The sequence below is a fragment of the Gadus morhua genome, chromosome 9, assembly GCF_902167405.1.
Source record: "Gadus morhua chromosome 9, gadMor3.0, whole genome shotgun sequence".
Classification (NCBI taxonomy): Eukaryota; Metazoa; Chordata; class Actinopteri; order Gadiformes; family Gadidae; genus Gadus; species Gadus morhua.
In genome coordinates this window covers 22,823,275-22,848,127 of record NC_044056.1, presented here as the reverse complement: position 1 = coordinate 22,848,127, position 24,853 = coordinate 22,823,275, and the positions used below count along the sequence as shown (strand labels likewise).

The 24,853-nt window shown below is 46.1% G+C and overlaps 2 protein-coding genes across 8 annotated transcripts; both read left to right on the top strand.

Moving 5' to 3' along the window:
* Positions 1-298: 298 nt before the first annotated feature.
* gtf2h1 (general transcription factor IIH, polypeptide 1) lies at positions 299-12,361 on the top strand. 3 transcript variants are annotated; one of them, XM_030365825.1, is made up of 15 exons: positions 299-368; positions 935-1,104; positions 2,026-2,218; positions 2,499-2,661; positions 4,908-5,001; positions 5,747-5,896; positions 6,584-6,663; positions 6,752-6,882; positions 7,033-7,120; positions 7,208-7,296; positions 9,073-9,190; positions 10,758-10,848; positions 11,087-11,202; positions 11,502-11,594; positions 11,698-12,361. In XM_030365825.1, exons 2-15 carry the CDS (start codon positions 951-953, stop codon positions 11,782-11,784), a joined length of 1,647 nt encoding a protein of 548 aa, XP_030221685.1. In that variant the 5' UTR covers positions 299-368; positions 935-950; the 3' UTR covers positions 11,785-12,361. The 3 variants fall into 3 exon arrangements, with proteins under 3 accessions (XP_030221685.1, XP_030221684.1, XP_030221686.1); XM_030365824.1 differs by having other exon boundaries at positions 317-467; XM_030365826.1 differs by lacking the exon at positions 299-368 and adding an exon at positions 509-640.
* Positions 12,362-13,022: 661 nt separating this feature from the next.
* On the top strand, positions 13,023-24,336 carry hps5 (HPS5 biogenesis of lysosomal organelles complex 2 subunit 2). Of its 5 annotated transcripts, XM_030365823.1 has the most exons (24): positions 13,044-13,202; positions 13,912-14,035; positions 14,154-14,264; positions 14,383-14,447; positions 14,650-14,842; positions 15,285-15,415; positions 16,233-16,451; positions 16,536-16,607; positions 16,703-16,791; positions 16,956-17,134; positions 17,431-17,598; positions 18,242-18,401; positions 18,964-18,980; positions 19,011-19,132; positions 20,399-20,533; positions 20,725-20,784; positions 20,883-21,637; positions 21,722-21,842; positions 22,132-22,281; positions 22,425-22,544; positions 22,635-22,748; positions 22,942-23,048; positions 23,377-23,686; positions 23,884-24,336. In XM_030365823.1, the coding sequence occupies exons 1-24, from the start codon at positions 13,195-13,197 to the stop codon at positions 23,942-23,944; spliced, it is 3,591 nt and encodes a 1,196-aa protein (XP_030221683.1). In that variant the 5' UTR covers positions 13,044-13,194; the 3' UTR covers positions 23,945-24,336. The 5 variants fall into 5 exon arrangements, with proteins under 5 accessions (XP_030221681.1, XP_030221683.1, XP_030221680.1 ...); XM_030365821.1 differs by having other exon boundaries at positions 13,023-13,155; positions 18,964-19,132; XM_030365820.1 differs by having other exon boundaries at positions 17,431-17,589; positions 18,964-19,132.
* The last annotated feature ends 517 nt before the right edge of the window (positions 24,337-24,853 follow it).

Below are 24,853 nucleotides of genomic sequence, written 5' to 3'. Positions count from 1 at the left end.
TCTGGCAGAGCAATGGGCGTGTTTGGCAAGTGGCTCCGGCTGCAGATTCTACTTTCTGTAGTTTGGTCTGGCTTTGCGAGACTAGCTGCAGATAGACCCTACTCGAATTATGAGCTATTCTGCCCACAGAAAGAATAAGAATTAAACTCTGGTCTCCTATACATATACTTACCATTACTTCCTGACGTCATATAATCTGAAATACGTAAACACACACACAATACATTCACAATTTCACATCAATATATATCACGCTCCTCCTCCAGCTTGACGGAATCTGCGCGGAACTTTGTAGCCGATCCGTTGTTGCAACCGAGACATTATTGTTGTAACACTGCATGGCAGTTGAGGCAGTGATGTAGACCGAGGTGAACGTTCTTCAAGTTGCAATATTATTTTTTTTTATAAATAACTCTTTTGCTCACATCTATGAGATATTTTTCCAAATAATATCTTTAGAGCGATCGGTACGTTTGCATCACAGTTTAATTGAGGGTTTATAGTTAGTGTTGTTCAGTTTTGCTAACGTGACCCTAGCTAAGCTACAAACACTCGGTCACTGATTAAGGTGTCAGATGGTCCGCTTTGTGGTAAAACATAACATAACTATTCCTTGTCATGGGGGTATTTCATGAATTGGGTAAGGGTGTGTACCTGTATTTTTTTAAATGTAAAAAACTTGTTTACGCTCCTTAACTTTAGGATTGTTGATCAACTCATAACGTTGGGTTTTTATAACGTGTACAACTAGGTCTTGCATCCACAATTCACTGGCTGTGGACTGCTGACATATGGCAGTTTATGTGAAGGATCTAATACGTATATCTCATAACTGGGTGGACACTCACACTTGTGATGTCACAACTAGAGGGTGGATTTTGAGATTGCTAATCAACATCACAGCCAGTGTTGTCTATCCCCCCCTGGATGATAGTTGTCCTTCTACTACCATGGCCTCGCTGTCCGAGGAGGTGCTCCTGGTGCTGAAGAAAGTCCGACAGAGGAAGCAGGACGGTACGCTGTACCTAATGGCGGAGCGCATCGCCTGGGGCCCCGAGGGCAAGGACCGGTTCACCGTCAGCCACTTGTATTCAGATATCCGCTGTGAGTACCAACGAGGTCAAGTTAGTTTCATGTTTGACACTAGTGTGATATTCTACATTCGGCACGGGCGTGGAACGGCTCATTAACCTAGTCCTACCAGACTCTCGTACTTCATTTCATTTGCATAGAGAGTCTGGACCTACTCAATAGACAAACGTTAACCCACTTGGCGGCGGGTGTCTGTTGAAGTTTAAAACTACTGGATCTGCCCAGTGCCACTCTGCATCTGCCATAACCAATCGCTAACGTATGGCCGGGAATCACGTTGCGCGCAGGCTGTAAACAAACCAAACACTGTGCGTGAAGATGTCCGTCAACGAGAGCTGACTTTAACGTCATTGTTCTCAGCCACTACCTCTTTGCGCTGTTTGGACGCAAATATTTGGACGGAGAAAAACAAACTAACATACCACAGAACCAGACGTAGTACTGAAGAGAAATTCAAATTGAGCGGAAGTACTTAGGTGGGCGGAGCCAGACTAACGGCTCATGAGGGACCTGGGGAGAACCTGGGGACCTGGGGAAAAATCCTACCCCTTTTTCCTTGAGGATGAAAGTACGGTAGTACCGTACTTTCATCCTCAAGGAAAAAGGGGTAGGATTTTTCAAATAGTTTTGAAAAAAAAGAATCAAAACATGCTCAAAAAAGTTGTGGATGGAGCCATACTTTTTTTCCTGACAAGGAAAGCAATTCTCCAAAGTTCCCTAATGAGCCCTCTCTCCTGCCCTTGCACCAAATGTTGCATGCTGTCAATATCAAATGAATATCCAATATGAAACCAGAGAAATCAACTCTCCCTCGGTCAGTGAGTACCAGATTCCCCCTTCTGGGAAAACCTTGTTGCACTTCTGCAGTGTTGTTGCTGCCCTGCTTTTGTTATGCATTGCTCTTCATACAAGATGTGGTACTGTTGCGGACAGGTCAGAAGATCAGTCCAGATGGGAAAGCCAAAATCCAGCTCCAGCTTGTGCTTCACACTGGGGAGAGCAGCACATTCCACTTCTCCAACGATAGCAGTGCCCTCACGGACCGGGAAGCTGCCAAGGACCTTCTGCAACAGCTGCTGCCCAAGTTTAAGAAGAAGGCCAATAAGGAACTGGAGGAGAAGAATAGGTAAGAAGAACCAATTAATAATTAACCTCGCTCTTCGTGTGTTCATGTATATGCTCTGTAAACTCTGTGTACCATTTTGTCTCACTCGTCTGCCTCAGACATCCAGAATGCAAAGGTTTATTTGGCAGTATAGACTACATACAGTTCTCCTACTATTCTATGATTTATTTAGTTGCATATGATCCATGTCTATATTTGTGCTATATCTAATTGGAAACCCATGTAAGAACTCCTATAGCGTCTTGAGTGACGCAGGTTGAATTTACGCTCATCTCTGTAGAATGCTGCAAGAAGACCCGGTACTTTTCCAACTGTACAAGGACCTGGTGGTCAGCCAAGTGATCAGCGCTGAGGAGTTCTGGGCCAACCGGATGAGCACGACCAACACGGAGAACACTCTGTCCGACAAGAAGCAGGATGTGGGCATATCTGCAGCCTTCCTAGTAAGTTCACCAGTAGACCATTTATGGTATTGTACATCAAAATGCATCATGGGATTATTATTTTTACGGCAATACGCCATTTTGTGAGGTCTCATGGGAGTTGAAGTACTGTAAAATTAATAATGTAAAAATTATGTAAAAAAAATCAATCTTAATGCTAATGTTTTTCCACATTTCGTATGAGAGATGCTCTGGCATTTTGAAACAGAACAATGCCTCCCAACAATGAAGAGTAATTTCACGATTCATTTCTAAACAATGCCATCTAAACTATGGCAGAAAATATTTTCGCGGATGGGTGTAATACCATAACCTGTTACCTATCATACAGTGTGACACCAGGGCTTGCTGTTGCATATTTTCTGCAACATGCACAAGCGTAAAGCGTAGTGCATGTGCAGAGACATACACGTTCTTATGCACGTGTTGTGGCAATCTCCGTTTTATTCCAAATTAATCAAACCAATGCCTGTTTTCTGAACAAGCTTGCCTAATCAATGATGTGGCTTTTAACAAGGAGTTGCCTTTCAAGGCAGCATAAAACAAAAAAAAGTTGGTTATTCTTTCTCGGCAAACCAGGTACCACATGAGCCGTGACCCGGAACCGGGTCCCGCCCCATAGGATAGGGATCACTGCTATAAGGGAAACAATTATTCTTTTACAATCCATTGCTTGTCCTTTTTGTGTTGTTTAAAATAAAAATGTTTTTCAAGCCATACAAACAGGGTTCGGTCGTTCTCAGCAGTACAATTGTATCAGAGCCAAACATTTCTCAGATATTATTAACAAACACTCCCACAGACCGATAATCCTTTTTAGTACTATCAACTCAATTATTAACCCCGAAGTCTCCCCAGAGGTCGATTCATCCACCGGCATTTGTGAAACGTTTTAAAGTTTTCTTTTATTGTTAAAATAGAAAAAATAAAACAGTCTTTTACCCCGTCTGCTTCCAGCTCTTTACCGTGTCACCCAGCTGTTACAGCTATATTTGATCATTTTTCACCAGTGACCCTTGATGATCTGAGAGATATTATCAAGCACATGAATCCCTCTACAACCCCCAATGATGCTATCCCCTCTCAGATCATCAAGGACGCCATTGAAACAATCGGTCCAAGCATTCTGATCATTATAAAGACATGCTTTGTTTCTGGCACTGTTCCCTCATGTTTCAAGCACGCGGTTGTCCAGCCGTTGCTTAAAAAGCATAACCTGGATGTTAATTGCTGAAATAACTACGGTCCCATATTGAAACTACCATTCATTAAAAAAAATCTGGAGCCCTGTCTTGGAGCCCTTTCAGTCTGGCTTTAAGGCACGCCACAGCACTGAAACGGCTTTGCTGGAAGTGTCTAATGACTTACTCCTCCCACTAGACACAGGTGAGAACGCCATCTTAGTCTTATTAGACCTCAGTGCTGCCTTTGATACAGTAGACCACCCCACCCTTCTATCCCGTCTCCATCAGTGGGTTGGTATTAGGGGCTCAGCTCTGCAGTGCTTCTCTTCCTACCTCTCCCATAGATCATTTTCAGTGTCCATAGGTCAGCACTCCTCTTCCTCTGCCCCTCTGTCTTGTGGGGTCCATCCTGGGTCCAATCGTGTTTTGTTTATATATGCTCCCACTGGGGAATATAATAAGAAAATACAACCTGTTGTTCCACTTTACGCCGCCGTTCACAATTACATCTCCCTCTGAGATCCAGGGACTGCCTTCAGACGCTCCTAGAGTGTCTCAAGGAGATAAATGACTGGATGGGGGAGAATTTCCTCCAACTTAACAATAGCAAAACAGAAGTTATCATCTTTAGCCCCTCCAAATTCAAAAAACCCATCTTCACTGACCTAGATAGTCTAACCCCATTCATAAAACCATCTGCTAGAAATCTGGGCATAATTTTTGATTCAGAGATATGCTTTAATAAGCAAAACTCAATCAATCTAGTGCCACCCGACATACGTGATGCCCCCTCCATTTATGCCTTTAAATCAAGGCTCAAAACCCATCTGTACAACCTTGCTTTCCCTCCCCATTAACTATCTGACCTCTGCACTACTGGCTTTGTTTGTGTGTGGATGTCTGGGTTTTATGTATTTTATTTTTATTTTATTCTAATGTTGTTATTTTGCCTTCATGTTGACCTACTGAATGCACTATGTACAGCACTTTGGTCAGTGCAAACTGTTCTAAATGTGATTCTATAAATACATTTTACTTACTTACTTACTTTGCCCATTACAGGCTGATATCAGACCTCAGACAGACGGCTGCAATGGCCTGAGGTACAACCTGACGCCTGACATCATCGAGTCCATCTTCCGAACATACCCGGCAGGTAATAAACATCTCCAGTCCATGTTCTGTGAAAACCATTGAGAGGGATGCAATTGTCTGCCCGTGACACTAGGGGTGGGTATCGCCAAAGAAGTCACGATTCGATTCGTATCACGATTCACATGCCACGATGCGATTCTATCACGATGCATCGCGATACTTGAATTATTGCGATGCATTGCGAATTTTCACTGAACACTGTTAAAAAAAAATTAAGCCATTACCAGTGGCTGACTGGCTGTGTATGATCTGGATAGTGTGTTCAATTGATAACTCAAAGCAACTCAATTCATACATAGCTGTATTTATTGAAACGACTATTACTGGATACACTGACAAGAAGTGCTAAGGATCTATAAAACTTAAAATAACAAAATAAGGATAATCAGTGCCGTTTACATGGCCTCAGTGGTCCTTTAAACCAATGAAATGAAAACATTCAAACATTTCCCCTTTTGGAAGTAGCTGCCATTATAACAAAAATATCATTTCATAAACATAAGAGGACAAACTGATGCCACAAAAAGTGAATAGGCTTTATAAAACTATATAAAAAAATAAAAATAAATAAAATTAATTATCGATTCTTGGCGTCAACAATCGATGCAGTAGATCGTGAAAATTAGAATCGCGATGCATCGTCATGACGATTATTTGGCACACCCCTACGTGACACAGACATTCAGTGTGCCGTCCGTGCTGGGCTGAGGGCTCAATGTGTTTGTGGAAATGTGCTTGGGTTGCAGTGCAACAGAAGTACGGTGAGAACGTGCCTCACAACCTCACTGAGAAGGAGTTCTGGACGCGCTTCTTTCAGTCCCACTACTTCCATCGAGACCGCATCAGTACGGGCGCCCTGGACATCTTCTCAGAGTGCGCGAAGCAGGATGAAAAGGGTAACGTAACTCATCTGGAGTTATACAGATACATTAGATCAGGGGTTCTCAATGTTTTGACTGCTGAGGGCCAATTTAAGAATCCAGAATTTGACTGAGGGCTGCCAAAGGAAAAAAAAATAGGCGGGAAACGCCGTCAGCATCACAGTGGTGAAAAAAAGTGAGGTCTAAATCACGGAACTGAGGTTCATCCTTTCAAAGTAATGTGCAGTCGGATTAAAACTAACAAATGTAATTCGATTCGATTTCAATTCATAAGGTTCTGAAACAATTAATTTCGATTTGACTCAATCTGCTCTTAAATAATGAAAATGGCTCAACTGTGTTACAAAATACAAATGTACTTTATTTTAAGTGCAAACTTGTAAATTGTACAGTTTAAACTTGAGCTTTAAACAAAACTGTCTCAAGTCTCAAAAGTATTTGAAATTAGAAAGGAAATAGAAGTTTAAGTGTACTTGTATTACAACATTCCATCACTGCAAATTGCATTAAGGCATTGTTTATTTAATTGCAAAAATAATGATAATGGTAACAAAAATAAATAAATAGATATCGATCTCATGCTCTATGCATCGATATTGCAAAACTTAAATGAAATCGATCCAAAATCGATTAAATCGATTTTTTTTACCCAGCCCTACTTGTGTTTCAGTTAAGTATAGGCTGTACTTGTATGCCCTGCAGGTCTAAAATCGATGGTGGTGCAAGGTGTAAAGAATCCGCTGGTGAACCTCCTGTCATTGGAGGATAAAACAATAGAAGAGGTAAGACCCTCGAATACGTTCCATGTCAGGACAAGTTCCATCCTATGAGGTGTGTGAGATTCATGTGCTCGGGTCTGTTTTGGGTTAGGGCTATGGCTTTTCCGCAGCTGCTTCTACATCCAATCCCAACAGGACCGGTAAGGAGAACAGCAACTCTGCCATCATAAAGCGTTTCAACCATCACAGTGCCATGATACTTGCCGCCGGCTCGCGGAGAGGGTAAAAACATTTTCAAATCATATAGACATGCTACCGGCTATGTTCGTAGCCGAGACAAAAATCATAGAACGCCTACAATCATGGAACTAGAGTTATAATAATATAACTATAGTTTTTAATGGGTCGTTGCATTCCATCTTGCTTCCACAGTGATGCGCCAAACGACCAAGCTAGCGAGACTAGCAGTACAGACGGAAACTCCAGGGATTCTGATCTCTTCCAGCCCCCCATTAAAAAGGTATGGTGGTGCTCTGGAGGAGACTCTTCTTCACCCTGTGTTGGACCACCTCAGTCATTATGCTTTTGTTCAAAACAAAATCCTCAGGTGAAGTTACAAGAAGCCATCGATTATTTGGATCTTCAAAGAGAAGATGGACCAAAAACCGTGGCATTGAACCTTAAAAAATCAGACAGGTAAGACCCCCCCCCCCCCAAACCCTCACGGTACAGGCACCTCAGTGTGGTTACAGAGGTGGACAGCGGTGCGAACATGTGGCTTACATAGCGTTAATATGGCGAATGTAAAGGCTTGTTTTGCGATGCGGAATTTAAAACTTGAAGTCGGAGTTCTCCCCGGACCGTTTAGCCAAAGTACACTACTCCGACTCCGTGATCCGACTCCGTTAATACGGAGACCCCTCAGCAGTTCTCTGTCGGGATGTCGGATACGCAATGCAATTCGCCGCCCGATCGATCTTATGTTGACTACAAACCATGTAAGCAGTATTGTAAATAAGTTTCCAAAGCTTTTCAAATCTTATTTGGTGTTTTATTGTTCCTTAAGGTGCAAAGTAAGCAATGTACAAAGTACATTGCTTACTTACGTTCTTACGTTCTGTTAGAGTGACCAATCACAGCCCTTGCCGTCTCGTCGACCAATAGGTCCATGGCGTCGACGGATGGTTAAGAAATATTGGATGCGCACGTAAGCTACGGAGAGGGTCTCCGACAGGCTCTCCGTGTCTACGTACAGCACTTTGACATGCACACGCATTTGAAAAGGCACCATCCAGGTGTTACTATCACCGTTGCTGTGAAAAAAAAAAAATAGCTGTGCAAACCCAGCTCCTGACACTAATTCAACAACCCCTGTCTAGGAATTCAGAAATGCAAATACCATAACCAAGTTTATTGGTGTTTTCATTGCTGCTGATCTACGGCCATTCTCCGTTGTTGACAAACAAGCAGTTTTTTAATTTTCCAACTTTTTTTTTTTTGCAACTAACGATTATTTTAATAAGCGATTAATCTGTCGATTTTTTTTTTTTTCAATTAATCGATGAATCGGATAAAAAAAGAAACATTTGTATTTGCTGCATCTTTATTCAAAAACGGAACATTACTTCAAATTCACAGTTCAGGCTGAAGTGTAAAAACACCAGGTTATTGCTCCAACGTCCCGGAACTATTAAAAGTAATTTTAAATCATAAAAAAATAAAAAAGCATAAATGGGATACAAAGAAATTAAATCATCTTAATTTCTCTCAGATGACAGATCGTTTTCGCTTTTTTTTTGGTGTTGCATTTGAACACATCAATCATATTACTGAGCCGACCTGAACACATCACATTTAACACTGTTTGCGAAAAAAAATTTAAGCTAACTAGCTCTATATCCTGCCGATTTAAAAACTGGATTACTATTTTTAACTGACGGGACTTTCTAAACCGTCCGGTTGAGTGATTACTACCGCTGCTTTGAAAGACTATCGATGCACGCGGTGCCGACTCCGAGCCCGTCTGCAGCAGCAGCTGATAGTTTTCGGTTGAACTACTAGACGGGTAATGAGTTTAAGGAGTTTTTTTAACCCAAAGACAGTGAAGGTACAACACTTTATATAGGCCTACAGTCCAGTGATAAGATGTGACCAAAATACAAGCTGTGGTCGCTTACGCTAAAGCTCGCTGTGGGCGTGCATGAACCATGAACCAACCTGTCGATTGACGTATTAATCGCGCGACTCAACGAATTGATGACCAAATTCGTTGCCAACGCTTTTAGTAATCGATTATTATCGATTTTATCGATTCGTTGTTGCAGCCCTAAACCGTACTGTCCTGTACCGTACCATGTCTTCAAAACCGAGGTACGTACCGAACCGTGACTTTTGTGTACCGTTACACCCCCACTTTTAGTTCATATCACTCTAGCGTAAATGTTTTCACACCCTGGTTTTCTCCTCTCTAAGGTATGCCCATGGTCCTGTGCCACTTGAGTCTCAAAAGTACACCACCAGTCAGGACATCATCAACTCTATCACCTGTATTCGACACGAGATGGCCAACTACGTACCAAACCTAGCTCAGGTTAGTTGCACTGCTCCATAGCCAGACATTTAATCTTCTGCATTGAGGACGACTACACCAGCGACCACTTACATTTACATTTAGGGCGTTTAGTAGACTCTTTTTAGAAGAAGTTCGTCGTACAGTAAGGATGTTCCTAGAATCAAGTGTCAAGCACTGAAAATCGCTAGGTTTTTTTTCCATTCCCCGTATGCAACAAAGATAGCTAGGATAAGATGCTATACAACTAAGTACTATAATTAAGTACGACTCACAATAAGTGGGTACATTAAGTGCAAGGACGTACAATAAGTGCGTAGGAGGGGTGGGAGGGGTTGGCTATGCAGAGTCTAGGTGAAGAAGCTTCCGGCTGAGTTGGCCCGACTGTGTTGAAAGCGACCACTGATCCAGCTGCTACGTTGTTTGTCTACGTCAGTCATACTCAAGTAGCGGGGTGTCTATTAATGGCCCTCGAGCTGTTTTGAAAAGTTTTTTTAATTATAAAAAAAAAAAAAAAAAAATCGTGCTGGGCGCTCTTATTTTGAAACCGCGCGCCGCGATCTCAATACGAGGCTGGGGGTTGCAACGATAAACAGATAGCACTCCAGCCCACAGACCGCTCCAGCCCTCCCAAACTCGAGGCAGACAGTCCATCTCAGCAGCAGTCAAGGCCGATTTAGGGTCGTCTAGACGCAGAGACGTAAGCACGTAATTTACACAATGGACTTGTTTTAGACAAGTTTTGATTTTCGGTTCCTTTAAGGTTCCTTAAGGATTGCGCGTGTTGCAAGGGGATTCTCCGCCAGAACAGTAGGGGGAGCAACGAACGAATCTGTGGGCGTGGAAGTGGAAATCGCTGGCTTGTTTATATTTATAATTATCATAATTCGTTCTTGTGTTTTCTTCTTCTCCTTCTTCAAAATTCTTCATTCGCTTCTGTCACGGCCTTTTAAAAATGGCGCTATTATGCTGTAAAACCGGAAATGTGAGACTCCTGAAAGGATGTGGTTAGCTGGCCAATCACAGTCTTTGCGAGCTGCGTAGGGCCGTAGTGTTTTAGTCGCATAGTCAGGAATTTTGGCCGACGCACTTAAGCACGTAAGGGGGGATATTTTACCGCGCAAGGGGGGGTTATGTATCTTACGTGCTTACGCGTTACGTCTAAAACAGAGCATATATCGGCCTCAGTCACACGTATACCGATCGGCCCCTTGAGTCACTGAAAAAAAAAATTGTGGCCCCTCATCATTTCTACTTGAGTACCCCTGGTCTACGTATACTGTAGTCCACCTTCTCTACCGCCAGATGACCAAGTTTGGTAGCTAAAAACAATTGATTTAACTGGAAAAGGTACAAGGTCATTCGGTCGGTACCCTAAAAGTACAGAGTAGGCCATCCAATCATTTCATCAGGCTAAATAAAGGGGGGGGGGGGGGGGGGGGGGGGGGGTTAGAGAGTCTTTCTGCGAAAGAAAGGAAAATGGCACACTTGGGCAGATCAGGGGAAGCCTGACGGAACAGACGGGGACAAACTGCAAGCAAGGATAATATGAGGGCTGACTGCAGCTACTCTCTCACATGGCTTGCAGGTGTTAACCAGCAGTGCTGTGAGTTCTGCCATCGCTGCTCTGTCTCCAGGAGGAGTCTTAATGCAGACAGGCACGCAGCAAGCCATAAACCGTAAGCACTCTTCTCCACTGCCTCAGCTTTGAACATGCTGGCAACTGCACTTTGAACATGCTGGCAACTGCACATGCTGGCAACTGCACAACTGCACTTGTTTTTTTACATTTATAGCAGCATATCCTTGCAGAGTATACTTCTTTACATTGTTTACTAGACTGTGAGATTGTTTGATTCTGAACTTGGTTTTAAAATGTAACTTATTGTTTCTATTATTCTGTCTTTTGTATTTCAGAGATGGTGCCCAGTGAGGTTCAGGGAGAGTTAAAACATCTGTACATCGCTGCTGGGGAGCTGTTGCGACACTTTTGGACATGTTTTCCTGTAAACAGTCCCTTCTTAGAGGAGAAGGTGAGTGAGTCTTGGCATGACCATTACAAGCAGAGTACCGACCTCTATGTCTTCATTACAACACAATGTAGTGTTGTTTTTAACTGTTCAATTCAAATTCTATGCTGGCGATTTCTTGCAAACACAATTCTTTCTTAATTTGTGTCAGGGTTACACTATATACATAATTCATCTTTGCATTTGCAGGAAAGACTTGGTCTCAATATGCTGTCATTTTTTCATATGTTTCATATGATATTGCCATATATATGTCTATGAAAAAATTGATGCTTGTATTAACCTGTGGCGTTTGGCTGCAGGTGGTCAAAATGCGGTCTAACCTGGAAAGATTCCAGATGACCAAACTGCGGCCCTTTCAAGAGAAGGTCCAACGACAGTATTTAAGTGCCAATGTAAGTCCATACTCCGAAGGGCTTTCATGTGGGTCTCTATGAATCAATCAGAGGTTCCCTGGAACATAAAGGTGGTTCCCCTGACACTATGACCGTCTTGCAGATTACCGGCCACTTGGAGGAGATGTTGCAAACGGCCTACAACAAATTACACGCCTGGCAAACCCGCCGGATGATGAGAAAGATCTGAGGGGTGGACAGCCTATCTAACGCGGGACGTGGATCAGCTAAACGTGGACGAGGGATGGTAGAGACATGTCGGACTGCTGGCACAGACTCAACAGACTGGGCTCACATGAGTCTGATATAGATAGGAACTATTACATCCCTACATGTGCATCAGATACTCATTTAGTGTTGGTTACCTTCGACAAGCTCTGCGTTTCCCATGATGAATGGGGTCATCATTGTGAACCTCATAGGGAATCTGAGACCGCTCTCAGGAAAACAGGAGGCATTGGATGGAGAAGACGGGAGGCAATTTCAATGGTGCGTAGAGCAAGACTTGTGGAAGAGAAATTGCAAATGCAATTGACCCTAATTGCACACCAGGTGAATACAGGGATCTTTTTCCACGTAACCTGGACGTAGAGGGGAGTTTATGTAGCAATAAGGCCTTTTACATTTCAGTGTTTAAAGTATGGTCCAATCCTGCTTACAGCTCACTGGTATGTTACGTCTGCACCTTCTATCTGCACTGAAGAAATGTTCATTGGAATGAAAAGAAAAGTGTTTTTGGTTCTGTAATAAAAAACGAAAGAAAATGACACTCCTTTCATGAAGTAGAAGTACATCTCATCTCACTTTCTTTTTTGATAGGCTACTGACATATATGTTGGGTCACTGACTCACTGACCAGCTCGTATTTCGATTTAGTCGCGATCAGCCATGTTGTGCCCTGCGACGGGAACGAACCGTCCTCGACAGTCCGTGATCTTCAGCAGTGACCGGGGACTGGAGCTGAAGAGTGAAACCATTTAGAGCAGGGGTTGGTCACCTTCACTATCTATCAAAGGAGCCTTTTCTGATCCCTCCCACCAAATACAATGCATCTGGAGCCACAAAACCATTACTACCCATAAAATGAAGATAACGCTGCATCTAAAGTTTTAAATATAGTTATACTACATATAAAATAACCAATAGCCTATAGTTTGTTGCATTAAGAAATGTGTGGTAAAGGATGTGACGTTTATTTTAGTTTACACTAACACTTAAAAGTTAGTTACTTAAACACTTAGTCACTTTATTTTGATATATTAGTGTCGCACTACTACCTTGATCTCCAAAATAAGAGGTGTTCCCTTTGAAATAAAATTAAAGTTTTAATCAATAACAAAAAAAAACAGCGGCAGCGTTGCCAGATTGCGCCAGATATCCCGCCCAACCTGGCAAATCTGGCTGCAACGCACTGTAGCCAGGGTTGCCAGATTGGGTGCGATATCTGGCCCAATCTGGCAACGCTGCCCAGCGGTGTGGTTGAGTTATAGTGTGTAAACGGAGCATGGCATCGGCCTGATGTAAAACAGTGTCCCAGGAGATCCATCCGTCATTCAACCTGGTGAGTTTACTGACCCACCCTTGGACGGACTGCGGATCAATGTCCAGGTTAGCCCACATGCTACCTCGTTAGCCTGCTATTCTACCATGCAACAGCATTACCACCACCCTTTTGAAGTCGATTCAAAGAACCGAGAGCTTGTTTGCAATCGGAAGCTCAGTGTGTCCAGGTCTAGTCGCTGTGGACTTGGTGTGTGGTTTGTAATTTGAGTGACATCTCGTCAACTTGTTGATAAAGCAGCGCTGCAGTCAGCTGACGGGTCTCGTGACGCGCAGCGGGAGTCTACACAATAAAAGTCCCCTACCAGTGGGTCGTTTAAGCTAACTTTATTAGAGTTTAGGTTGGTTCGTCTTCTCTAGATGCATTCTGAAACGTTTCCTGAAATGCAAACAGGTTTTGAGTTTTTACAGTTCCTTGCGAGATTGGCGACAACTTGATTGATTGTCTCATGTAGGCCTACTGTAAATTGGGCTATGTAGACAAATTATTATTCATTCAACAAACAGGCTTAATATTGGTTATTTAATGACATTTGTTAGTGTTCTCAAGTCAGCCAGCCTGAAGCAATGTTCAGTGGAACCATTTAAATTGGAAAGTGGATGGTCTCCAGTCATGTGATGCGACACAAGTTGCACTGGTGTCTTGGTATGATATTAAATGCAGTCGTGAGGCGAAATGAACAACATGTCCGAGAACCTTCGTCAACTCTTCAAAATATCATTTCCGGTTTTCCAATAATTGCCGATTGTGATTTAGAGGACTGCCCTTCACCATGCCTCCCGTCCCAGTGGTGCCTGAGGGCCAGAGTCATGTTCTGGCGGAGTTCGACTGCCTCGATCCGCTGCTTTCTGCCCTTCGCTTGGATTCTGGCAGATTGAAGGTAGGCCTTCGTCGTCGTCATAACAAATAACCTTTACGCTTCATTCACAAAGGGCAGCTCATGTCAGTTATTTCCGGTTGGTTTTCATCTGTAAATGCTTTCCATGCCTCTCTTGCAGTGTACCTGCTTGGCAGTGTCCAAAAAGTGGCTGGGCTTGGGGACCTCTGCAGGAGGTCTGCACCTCATCCAGAGGGAAGGTTGGAAGCAGAGACTTATTCTAACCCACAAGGTACTATACTTTTTTATTATTTACACCATTGAATGTTATGCAGATTTCATCTCTCTAGAAAACGACTGTATTGGTTTGTAACCGTTTACTCAGTGTTTGATTGCTTGCTGTGTTCCAGGAAGGGTCTATTATTCAGGTAGCATGTTGCCCCAGCGATGAAGACTTTATTGCCGTGGCAACAAGGTAAGAGAGATGCCATGAAATGATCCAATGAAGTTTATCCTTCTTTTAAATACATTCAGTCGCTCTCATCAAACAGGTTAAAACAGTGGATTCAGATGCATTGACTTGAGGAGCAGGTTGAGGTGAAGCATCTTGCACAGTGGAGGTGGCCTGCCTTTCTCCCGGGAGTCCAGGGTAACGGGTTGTCTGTGCCGTGGTTCAGCCAGGGCCTGGTGGCCGTGTGGGAGCTGCAGCTGGAGCGCCGCGGGCGCCCCGAGAGGGTCAGCGTGTCCTGGGAGCACCGCGGGCAGCGGGTGACGGCGCTCTGCTGGGACAGCGGCTCCCTCCGCGTGTTCGCAGGAGACCAGGGAGGCAAGGTGTCCTTCCTGCGCGCCGGCTCCACCAAGCTGAGCAAGGTACCTGGTTTAATGCGAGATCGGTACAACACCAGATCAATGGAATACCAGATCAATGCAATACCAGATCAATGCAATACCAGATCAATGCAATACCAGATCAATGCAATAAGAGATCAACAATACCAGATCAATACAATACAGTAGACTAGTTCAATTCAATATCAGATCATTACAATACATAAAATAAATACATTACCAGATCACTATAAATACGAGATCAATAAAATACGAGAGCAATACAATACCAGATCAATACAATTCATGAGATCAATACAATATCAGATCAATGCAATAAAAGATCGATCAGAGCGTAGGTCATAGTCGCTAAGACCGAAGAGGAACTGGGATGTTTTAGCACAGAAGAGGCTTATTGTGAATATAAAGCATACTTTTGTGTTTAAATTGGATTAAAGAAAATAATAATAATTTTTAATTCTAGGCAGCGACCTTCGTGATTTTCCCCGTTCAGACGGTCACGACGGTGGACTCCCGGGTGGTTCAGCTGGGCTACCAGGAGGGCCGTCTGCTGGTGTCCTCGCTGAGCCGCTGTTACCTGTGTGACACGGAGAGGTGCGTGGTCCGGGAGGGGCCGCTCCCCGTCTCGCTGAGGTCACCTTACTCTGAGCTCTGAACTTATATTTTAATTATGTTGGTCAGTTTTAAGTGTCCAAATTTGGGTTAGCACTGGAGCACTTTAATTGTTTTATCCGCTGTATGTAACTGTCCCATTTGTGTTTGTGTGTATGTGTTGTCCTAACTGTGTGACGGAAGCCCACTTTTAATCTGCAACACAAGTTTACCTACGGGTACGAATAAAGTAACCTGAACCTGAACCTGAACCTGCTCATACTAGTAGGCAGACTGGGGAGAGGATTTTTTTTGCTTGCTCGACTTTTCTCTTTGTTATCAGACTTATGTTTACATGTTTTACGTTTGCTAAATTAGAAAAATCAAAGTCCGGGCCAGTGGGAGTATTTGCGCCCGCCGAGAACGCCCCTCAATAATTGCATCAAACAGCTTGTTTGCGCTTAAACTTCGCTTCCATAATAATAGTGAGGCGTCAGTCTGTGCACTGGGCGGTGCCGAAGTGCAGAAGTCGCGCCTCCCGGCTACCCGCAATGTTAACAACTTCTGAATTTCCGACATATGCGCAAAGCGTTCGATCAATCACAGCAGACTGGGTTACTCGAGAGGGGGTTACCCTGAAATTGGTTTTGCAGATATAAACAGTTAGAGAATAATTAATAATAATTTCGAACATAAAGGCATGTAACCCTATTCGAGTTGTACCCCCAATTGCAATTATTAACGCTAAAAATACATGATATGGGATCTTTAAGGGGATCTTCTCTGTTCTCTTAAGCAATGCTGTCTTTTGTGCGTTCAGGGAGAAGTTTTGGCGCATCGGAAACAAGGAGCGTGACGGGGAGTACGGCGCCTGCTTCTTCCCCCAGAGCCGCAGCCCGGCGGGGGGGCCGCCCCCGCTGCTGTACTGCGCCCGGCCCGGATCCCGCATCTGGGAGTCCAGCTTCAGCGGTGAAGTCCTGAGCACCCACCAGTTCAAACAGCTGCTGGCCTGCCCCCCGCTGCCCCTCATCAGCTACAGGTAGGAGCTCATACCCGTCTCTCTGTCAATTCTGTTAAAGATCATAACCAGAAGGATTGGTTGTTGTTCTTTCCGACCCTGCAGAAGTGAACCCCAATACGTCCCAGCGCAGAGGAGCTCGCAGTCTATCGCCTTCTCAAAACTACTTTATTTAGGGTAAAGTGGCATCATCATAATTCTTATGATTTGTCTGTATCGTCATTAAGAAACGTTTCTAATAATTCAGAAAGGTTAAAGTGCGTACCTTGCAGAGATCAACACTTGCTGACCTGGACCGACTCGGCCATCTACATCTTCCGACCCCAGAGTGGCCAGGTGCTTCTGTGGAGTGAGATCAAAGGTAGCACTACTATTGTCTCCCAACGCACACTTTGTAAATGTCACCCAATCTGTAGGACTATGCATAAAATATTAAATAGATCAATTTTTTTTTTTAATTCTTTTTTTTTTTGGTCTGTCGTTTTCTAAAACAAACCGATGTCCCTGATCCGTTGGCCTCTCCAGATGTGGTGGACATTGCGGTGCACCGAAGCGAGCTCTTCTGTCTCCACGGCAACGGGCAGATGTCCCACCTGTCCCTGGTGTCGGCGGAGCGGTGTGTGGAGCGGCTGCTCCGCAGGGACTCGTGGGTGCTGGCCGCCAGCGTCTGCTGCATGTTCCCCCACGCCCTGGTGCCCAGCAGGGTGAGACAGAGGGCTCGGCCCGTAGATAGACCGATACCACTAGAGCGACAGAGAAGGCCATTAAATGTGTTTTATAAAGTACATTGTATAATGACCAGGGTTAATCAGTCTGTGCAGCTTGGGTAGATGGAAACATTAAGAGATTTGACAATCTCTATAAGCACGGAGATCAGTGAGTGAAAGATGTTGCATGATACGCAAAGTGTTGTCAATAAGATTCCGGCGTCAGGGGGTAGAAGTTGGATTTCAATTCACTAACGACGACTCTTCTCTCCACCGTCTCCGACGGTGTTCAGACCAGGAAGTTGGTCCCCATCGACCGCGTAGAGCACCTGAAGACCCAGCTTAGCCCTGCCTCCCACCCGGAGCTCATTCGTCAGCTGGACGAGGTCATTTCCAGGCTGGAGCCTCTGGACTCTGCCTCCAGCAGCCGCCGGAGCAGCATTTCCTCCCACGTGAGTTTGGTCAGTCAAGTTCTTTCTTTCTTTTTTGGAGGTTTTGATTCCATTCTTAATGTTGTAAATGGCGTGTGATGTTGTGGTCCCAGGCTGCTCTCTCCTGCTACAGGCTAACTGTAGTAATGTTAGCTTTGTAGTTGTTAATTGTTGTCCATAGTTGTCCTCTGGGGCTTTTTGTTTTGACCTGATGGTCACCACATTGTAAACTGGGATCTGATAGACCAGGAAGTAGCATCATGCCACTTGTCATTTGCATCTAAATCCTATCCCCAAAGATAATATGTTTATGACATTAGATAACTACTGCTATGAGGATGGCATGACTGGAACCCACCTAGCAGGCTGCATCTACGCTACTGCAGTAGCTCAGGAGGTATAGCGGGTTGACTGGTGACTGGAAGGATGCTAGTTCGATCCCTGGCTCCTCCTAGAGTGTCGAGTTGTCCCTGGGCTAGACGCCTCACCCTGACTGCTCCTGACGAGCTGGCTGTTGCCCTACCTGGTTGACTCCGCCGCGCCGTCGGTGTGTGAATGTGTGAATTAATGGTTTTAAGTCGCTTTGGATAAAAGCGTCAGCAAAGTCCCCTAAATGTGAATGTAAATGCATCAGCATTGACCTTTTCCTTGTGTGTTCTTGATGATTCTGCAGGAGAGCTTCAACGTGTTGGACTGTGGCATCTACCGGGTGATCAGCCGCAGAGGCAGCCAATCCGAGGAGGAGACGGGCTCCTTCATCAACCAATCGGCGTCAGAGGAGGACAGGCTGAAGGAGTTTGCGTTCGGCCCGGAGGAGGACCAGGGGGAGCAGGGTAAACATCTCGCTATCCTCGGTTTGATTTCTCTGAGATGGAAGGAAATGCCTGTTTATAACTTCCTGTTTATAACTTCCTGTTTATAACTTCCCCTTGATGAATCATTTCATCAAACAGGATCATCTTAGTTTGAGTCACGGCATTCTGCTGTGACCCCTCGCTCAGGTTTCTGTTGGTGTGGGTTTTCCAAACTGCCTAAAGATCAAATACTCATTTATACTAATGTGACTGAATGGATTAATTTCCTCAAACCTTTATTTATTATCGAATATTCATTGGCTACAACCTGCCCATCTTCCTGATAATTAGTGGCGTTTTTTGTCATATCTGATCACCTTTTTAATATGAATCTTTATCTGCTCCATCCTATTCCGCACACACCACGTTTGTCTTTTGTTGTCGGATTCCGTTTTTTCCATTTCTCTTTTTCAATATATGATTTGACGTTGTCTACGTAGCGGTGTTTGGCCCTCTGGCTCCACCTGCCTGCATGATCCCTCCAGTCCTCCATCCATTCCCTCTGTCCTCTGCTCTGCCTCTGGCCTTCACCCCCCACCAGAAACCCAGGGACCAGAGGCCGAGCGCCCCGAGGCCGAGCGCCCCGAGGCCGAGCGCCCCGAGGCCGAGCGCCCCGAGGCCGAGCGCCCCGAGGCCGGCCTGCCCTTCCACCTCAACCTCCCCTTCGGGCCCAATCAGCCACGCATCGCCCTGCAAGCTGTCAAAGACAGGTGTGTGTGTGTGTGTGTGTGTGTGTGTGTGTGTGTGTGTGTGTGTGTGTGTGTGTGTGTGTGTGTGTGTGTGTGTGTGTGTGTGTGTGTGTGTGTGTGTGTGTGTGTGTGTGTGAGACAGTGGTTCCCAACCTCCCCCCCGCCCCCAATAACCATACATTTCTATTTTTTGTCCCTTTTTATCTAATAAATGTGTTATTTTCGTAGCTTACAGTGCATGGTATTAATAGGCCTACATTCATTAATGTGAACCTTGGGCTTACATACCCACAGCCAGGGAATGTCAGGTGTAATATGAATGACAGCCAAACTAAAGTCTGGCTCCAGTCTGTCGCGCGCTTTTGTTTTGATGGCGACAAGTGTGCTGAATGGCAATAATGCATTTGCGAATTGATGGTACTGACCTGTTGCTAAGCTCCGCCCTTAAGCCCAGTTCAGAACAACGATTCGCCTCGCAAAGACTTGCAACTTGCGACTCCTTGCGACAAAACTGTCTGCGACGTTCTAAAAACTGGGCAGTTCACACCGCTGCACCGGGCGGCGACGTCATGTGGTTTCCCGAGCAACTATGAACGCTCTGGCACAGCCGAGAGCCGCAACAGCATCACGCTAAAAAGTAGCCTAATTTAGGTTTGCGATTAGGTTGCTTAAGCTAGCACCCTAATTTACCCTCCCGAACCTACACACATTGGCGGTTTATTGGGCTTCATTCTGATGTGAATGCGATGGCTCCCTGGTTCCGGGGGCTTGGGTAGAGGTGTTGATCCTGTGCTGTCTCGACAGAGACAACTTGGCGACATCATCATGAGCAGTTCTAACTGGAGGGAAAGTGACATCGCGAGCTGCTGATCATGTGAGAGAAGATGATGCAGTCGCATTAAACAAAGACGTTGAAAGATGGTGATCTAAAATAGTTCTTTCAAGCTCGGATGCGCTGTTATATGGTCAGGCATGGGCCCACTGCTGCTGCATTTGCTACATTCTGAAATTGCGGCACTCGTCATTTTGCCTCTAGCCGTCAGAGGCTTCACGCCCCCCCTTGGCTCTCTGGCGCGCCCCCCAGGTAGGGAACCACTGGTGTAGAAGCACTTTTAGGCCCTTGTTTTAAACACAAATGGCTCTAAGGATGTGTGAAGATGTTGGCATTTCTAAGTTAACTATTCTGATCTTCTGGGTTTTGTATATAAAATATATAAACCCAGACAATAATGGCTCCATCATAAGGTCCAAAAAGAACCAATTCATTTAATGTTTTCTTTATTTCAGCGTCTCTAGTTTATTTAAGAAGACAACGGAGAAGATTAACACTCTACAGATGAACACAGACCTTTGGCAGCGCTCTGAGGCCCAGCCTGAAGTGTTAGTGGCTACATCGCCATCTTCAGAAGACATGGACCATGAGTGAGTACCTCATGAGTCAGACTTCTGCCCTGACAGCAAACCAGCAGTTTGATGTCAAACTCATTAGTTTTCATGCTTCAGGAAGTGAAGCATTGAGCGTTTCGCTGTCTCGTCCTCTCTCTGTGAACAGTAGAATAAATAATGACCTCCACACTAATGACCTCACTGCTCTTTTTAAACGTGCTGCCCAGAGTTTGTACCGAGACGGAGAATGAACTGCAGGAACTCCGAGCAGCAACGGAGCGGGCCACGTAAGGACACGGCAACGCAGTTCTCAAGAGGATGAATGTGACGTTTCATCATCAGAATTGTAGGATCTTTATTTTTTATTGATTCATACCAACCTCAGCCTTCAGATCCAGGACCCCTTCGTGCTGATGGACCCCGCTGCCCTGGGGGCCGTCCTGCGGGAGTGGCTGCAGGTGCTGGAGCGAGTGCTGGGCGTGGAACAGCCGGGCTCCACCAGTGAGGACGGGCCGCTGAAGGAGGTCCGGACCAGGGAGGAGCGGTCGAAGCCCCAGAGCCTGGAGCAGCAGCAGCAGGGGGAGCCGCCTCTGTGCTCCTCCTCATGGGAACCCATCGGGCCTGAGACAGGCGAGCAGCCACCACTCCCCGAGAAGGAGAATCAGGGTCGGGGCCTAGAGCCCGAGTCCGGCGTGGATCCAGAGTCCACTGAGGATGAGGAGGAGGAGAATGCCGGAGAGCGTCAGGAACGCTGCCAGAGCAGCCCGGTGCCCGCCGGAGGGGGGCCCGCCGGAGGGGAGACTGCCGGAGGGGAGACTGCCGGAGGGGGGCCCGCTGGAGGGGAGACCGTCGGAGGGGGGCCCGCCGGAGGGGGCGAGCCCGTACGACCCGAGCCAGTCCGAGTGCAGCCCCCCACGGCCCTGCCCTCGGACCTGCTGGGAGACCTCACTCCGCTGGCCACCCTCTACCTGGAGATGAGCTGCTTCAGGGGGCAGGGGGAGGAGCCAGGGGTCCTGAGTGCAGCCGGCTTCCTGCGGCGCTACTTCTTTCTGCTGGACGCCGAGCGTGTGCGGCGTGCGTGTCTGCTCTGCCACGCGGAGCAGCCCGAGATGCAGAGCTCCTTCATCGAGGCCGTGCAGGGTGAGAGGAAGTACCCAACGCTTGTAGCGCTGCGGTTAATGGACAGAACAAGAAGACCAACGCTGTCTCCCTCTGCCTCCACAGAGCTGACCCGCTCCAGTAAGGTGGTGGAGGTCATCCAGAAGGGGGACCTGCTGAAGTCACTGCGAGGCCTGAGGGAGCTGCAGCCCTGGTCCGCTCCTGAGCTCCTGGCTCACACACACAGGTCTGCCATCTGCCCCCCCCCGCCCCCAGCCTCTAGCCCCCGGCTAGTGTTAATTTTGTTAACGAAAAATGTTCGTCAACGAACAATCCCCGGCCCCTTCCCCCCGCGTCCCTGCCTCTTAATTCAGATCTTGAAGATGAATGTGTTGCACGTGTATAAGGGAGTTCAACATATTTGTACTCCTCAGATTCATGTCATTAAGAAGCAGAATATAGAATTGTAGTTTTAGACACGGGGTCTTCCGTCCAGTCCCTTCCAGCCAACCCTCTCCGTGTCCCCTTGTGTCCAGGTTGTATGAGAGGCATGGCGAGGCGGCTGTGCGCTCCTTCTCCCAGTTCCACCCCGCGGTGACGCCCGCTGACGTCGCGCTCATGGCCCAGCCGCCTCACTTCCTGGCTTACCTGGACAACCTGGTGCAGTCGCACGCCGAGGAACTAAGGTTCTGCGCTTTGAAGTTCCATCGCCCTTCTCTCTTTAAACATATTTTGGTTGTAGTTTTTGATCTTAACAAGCTTTTCTTACTTTTTCGATTTTATAAATAATATAAAGTGTCTGTTTTTCTTTTTACTTATTTTTTTGTAGATTATCCTTTTTGGGCTCCCTCCTCCAATCAGAATCTCTGAGACAGGATTGGTTGGAGCTTGGTCTTTCCCATGATGCCCCTCAACCCTCCGACACCCTCACCGCGGACGGCCAGCCCAGGTGTCTCTAGTCTACCTTCCGTTGTTATCACAAGGTCCATTTTGAAAACCCTATTCCCAAAGTAACATCAATGTTCGTCCTCAATCCTAGGTGGCATTCCCATTTCTTCAGCTGGGGCTACGGGCGACTCCTCTCTCTGCTCATACAGCTTCCTGCCGACCTGTCCTCCAAGGAGACGATGGCGGAGACCTGTCGGAGCCGGGGGTACCAGAAACATTACAGAGCGTTTAATACAATTAAATTAAAAAAGATAATCATAGCAGTGATGGACTGAACTGACCACCGACAGGCGGTTCTGCAGCCCACCTCTGATGGGATATCAATTGCATTGATGTGTCCAGCAGTTGTGTGAGTACGACGTGTGTTCGACCTGTGGTTATGTTGTGGCCCTCTGCAGATACTGGACTGGCTTCCTGTACTTGTGCTGTGAGCTGCAGCGACGCACGGAGGCCTTCTCCACCATCTGCAGGCTGGATGATATGAGCCTGCTGGAGGATCCACAAGGTAAGTAACGGACATCCATGATCCGTCTCGCATGACTCAATGAAGCATTCAAAACCTTTTATCTATTCAAGGGAAGGCAACAGGGCACACTTGAAGATGAGTCCTGCGTCACCTCTCAACGTGTCCTTCCCCCTAAATAAGTAAAAGGTTTAAGATGCTTGATTTGATCATGTGAAACCAATTGAAAGATAAAATACAACAGTCTGGTGCTGATGAAGACGCATGGTTTCTAGTGTGTGTGTCAGGGCTGCAGTCTGCAGGCGAGATCCGCAAGCCTCCCTTAGCAAGAGGCCTCCTGACTTCTAAAAGTGTGCGTCTCTCTCCTCAGTGGTACCGCAGACCGTCCAGGAGTGGAAGGTACTCATCCAGCTGTCTCAGCAGTGCAGCACTGAGCCAGAGCCCGCTCCCCCCACCCCCAACGGGACCTCCACCCCCAACGGGACGGCCACGCTCGTCAACGGGTCGGCGGAGGGGCGCCGGCGCCAGGTGACCCCGGAGAACCTGACCCTGAGGCTGGCCCAGAGCGTGGGGCCGGATCGGGCGCTGGAGGTCCTGGAGGAGTGCGGCCTGCCGCTGGCCCTGAGCCCCCACTCGGCACTGGTGTGCGAGCTGCTGCGGGTGGCGGAGAAGAGACAGAGGTGAGGAGCGCCTTCTGAACCCCACTCAGAGCAGAGGAACCTCCAGAACAACATGCAATAGGCATGAAGCTCGGTGCACACACTCCATTCTTCATCGAGATGCAACCCGTATGGTCAGACCTTTTAGACCTAATGTAAAGGTTATAACTCGAACAAGCATTTACATAAGTATGTTTTTTTTGTGTGTTTTGTTCCAGAGCCACAATCCAGACCATGCTGGAGCGCTGTGACCGCTTCCTGTGGTCCCAGCATGCCTAACTCCGCCCCCATCCCCCCCCCGGAGCCCGAGCCGCCAGCTAAGCTAGAGCATCATGTATCCGGGGAGCTGTGGTCCCACCTGCTGTTATAACTGTGACCTAACCTCATAATATGAGCATGCACAAGAGCTTATCAAACTGTATCATATTAATATCATACACACGCCGACAGTATTATTGGTCATCTTGCATAATTTTTTTGTGGAGTGTTTAACATGCCGAGCTCCTTCAGGCTAATGCTCGTAACTTCTTTCATATGAATGCAGGAAGAATGTTTGCTTTTATTTATATACTTCTCAAATGACCAATTTAATAAAGATTATAATTTAATGTATTAAGTGAAGACTGGGCCAAAATGTTATGAATATTGCTCTTAATAAAGTTTTAAAATCCTCTTTGTATGTTATTGATGAACTAAAGGTTACAGCTGTCATCAGAACATACTGGACTGGGTAGGATGTTGGCTTAGGTCACTTCCTGTAGGCCTACGTTCTGTTTATACACCTGGGGACGGGATACTCTCAGAGCTTTGATCTATGTTCGGCCTGTAAGAAATAGACTGGTTTTCCAGTCTATTTTCCATCGAGCAGAGAGTGGGTCAACAGAGGCCGCGTTAATAACACCGTAATGACATATGATGGTTGACAAGGAACTGATGCTATCACACACCTGGACTCATCAAAGGGAAGGGGAACTCTGATAACATGTCTTTGTTTTGAAGTGCTTGACTCAGGCTGGTCTGACTGTCATCAGTGGTTTTAGTCTATAGTTTTCACTCATAGTTATGGTCACAATACTTCACAATTATTTGCCGAAGGCAAAGTGAATAGTGGGGAATAGCCTATTCCCCACTATTCATGGAGCCTGAGGGGAATTATTGTTTTAGTGAGACTCGTTCTTCATGAATTTC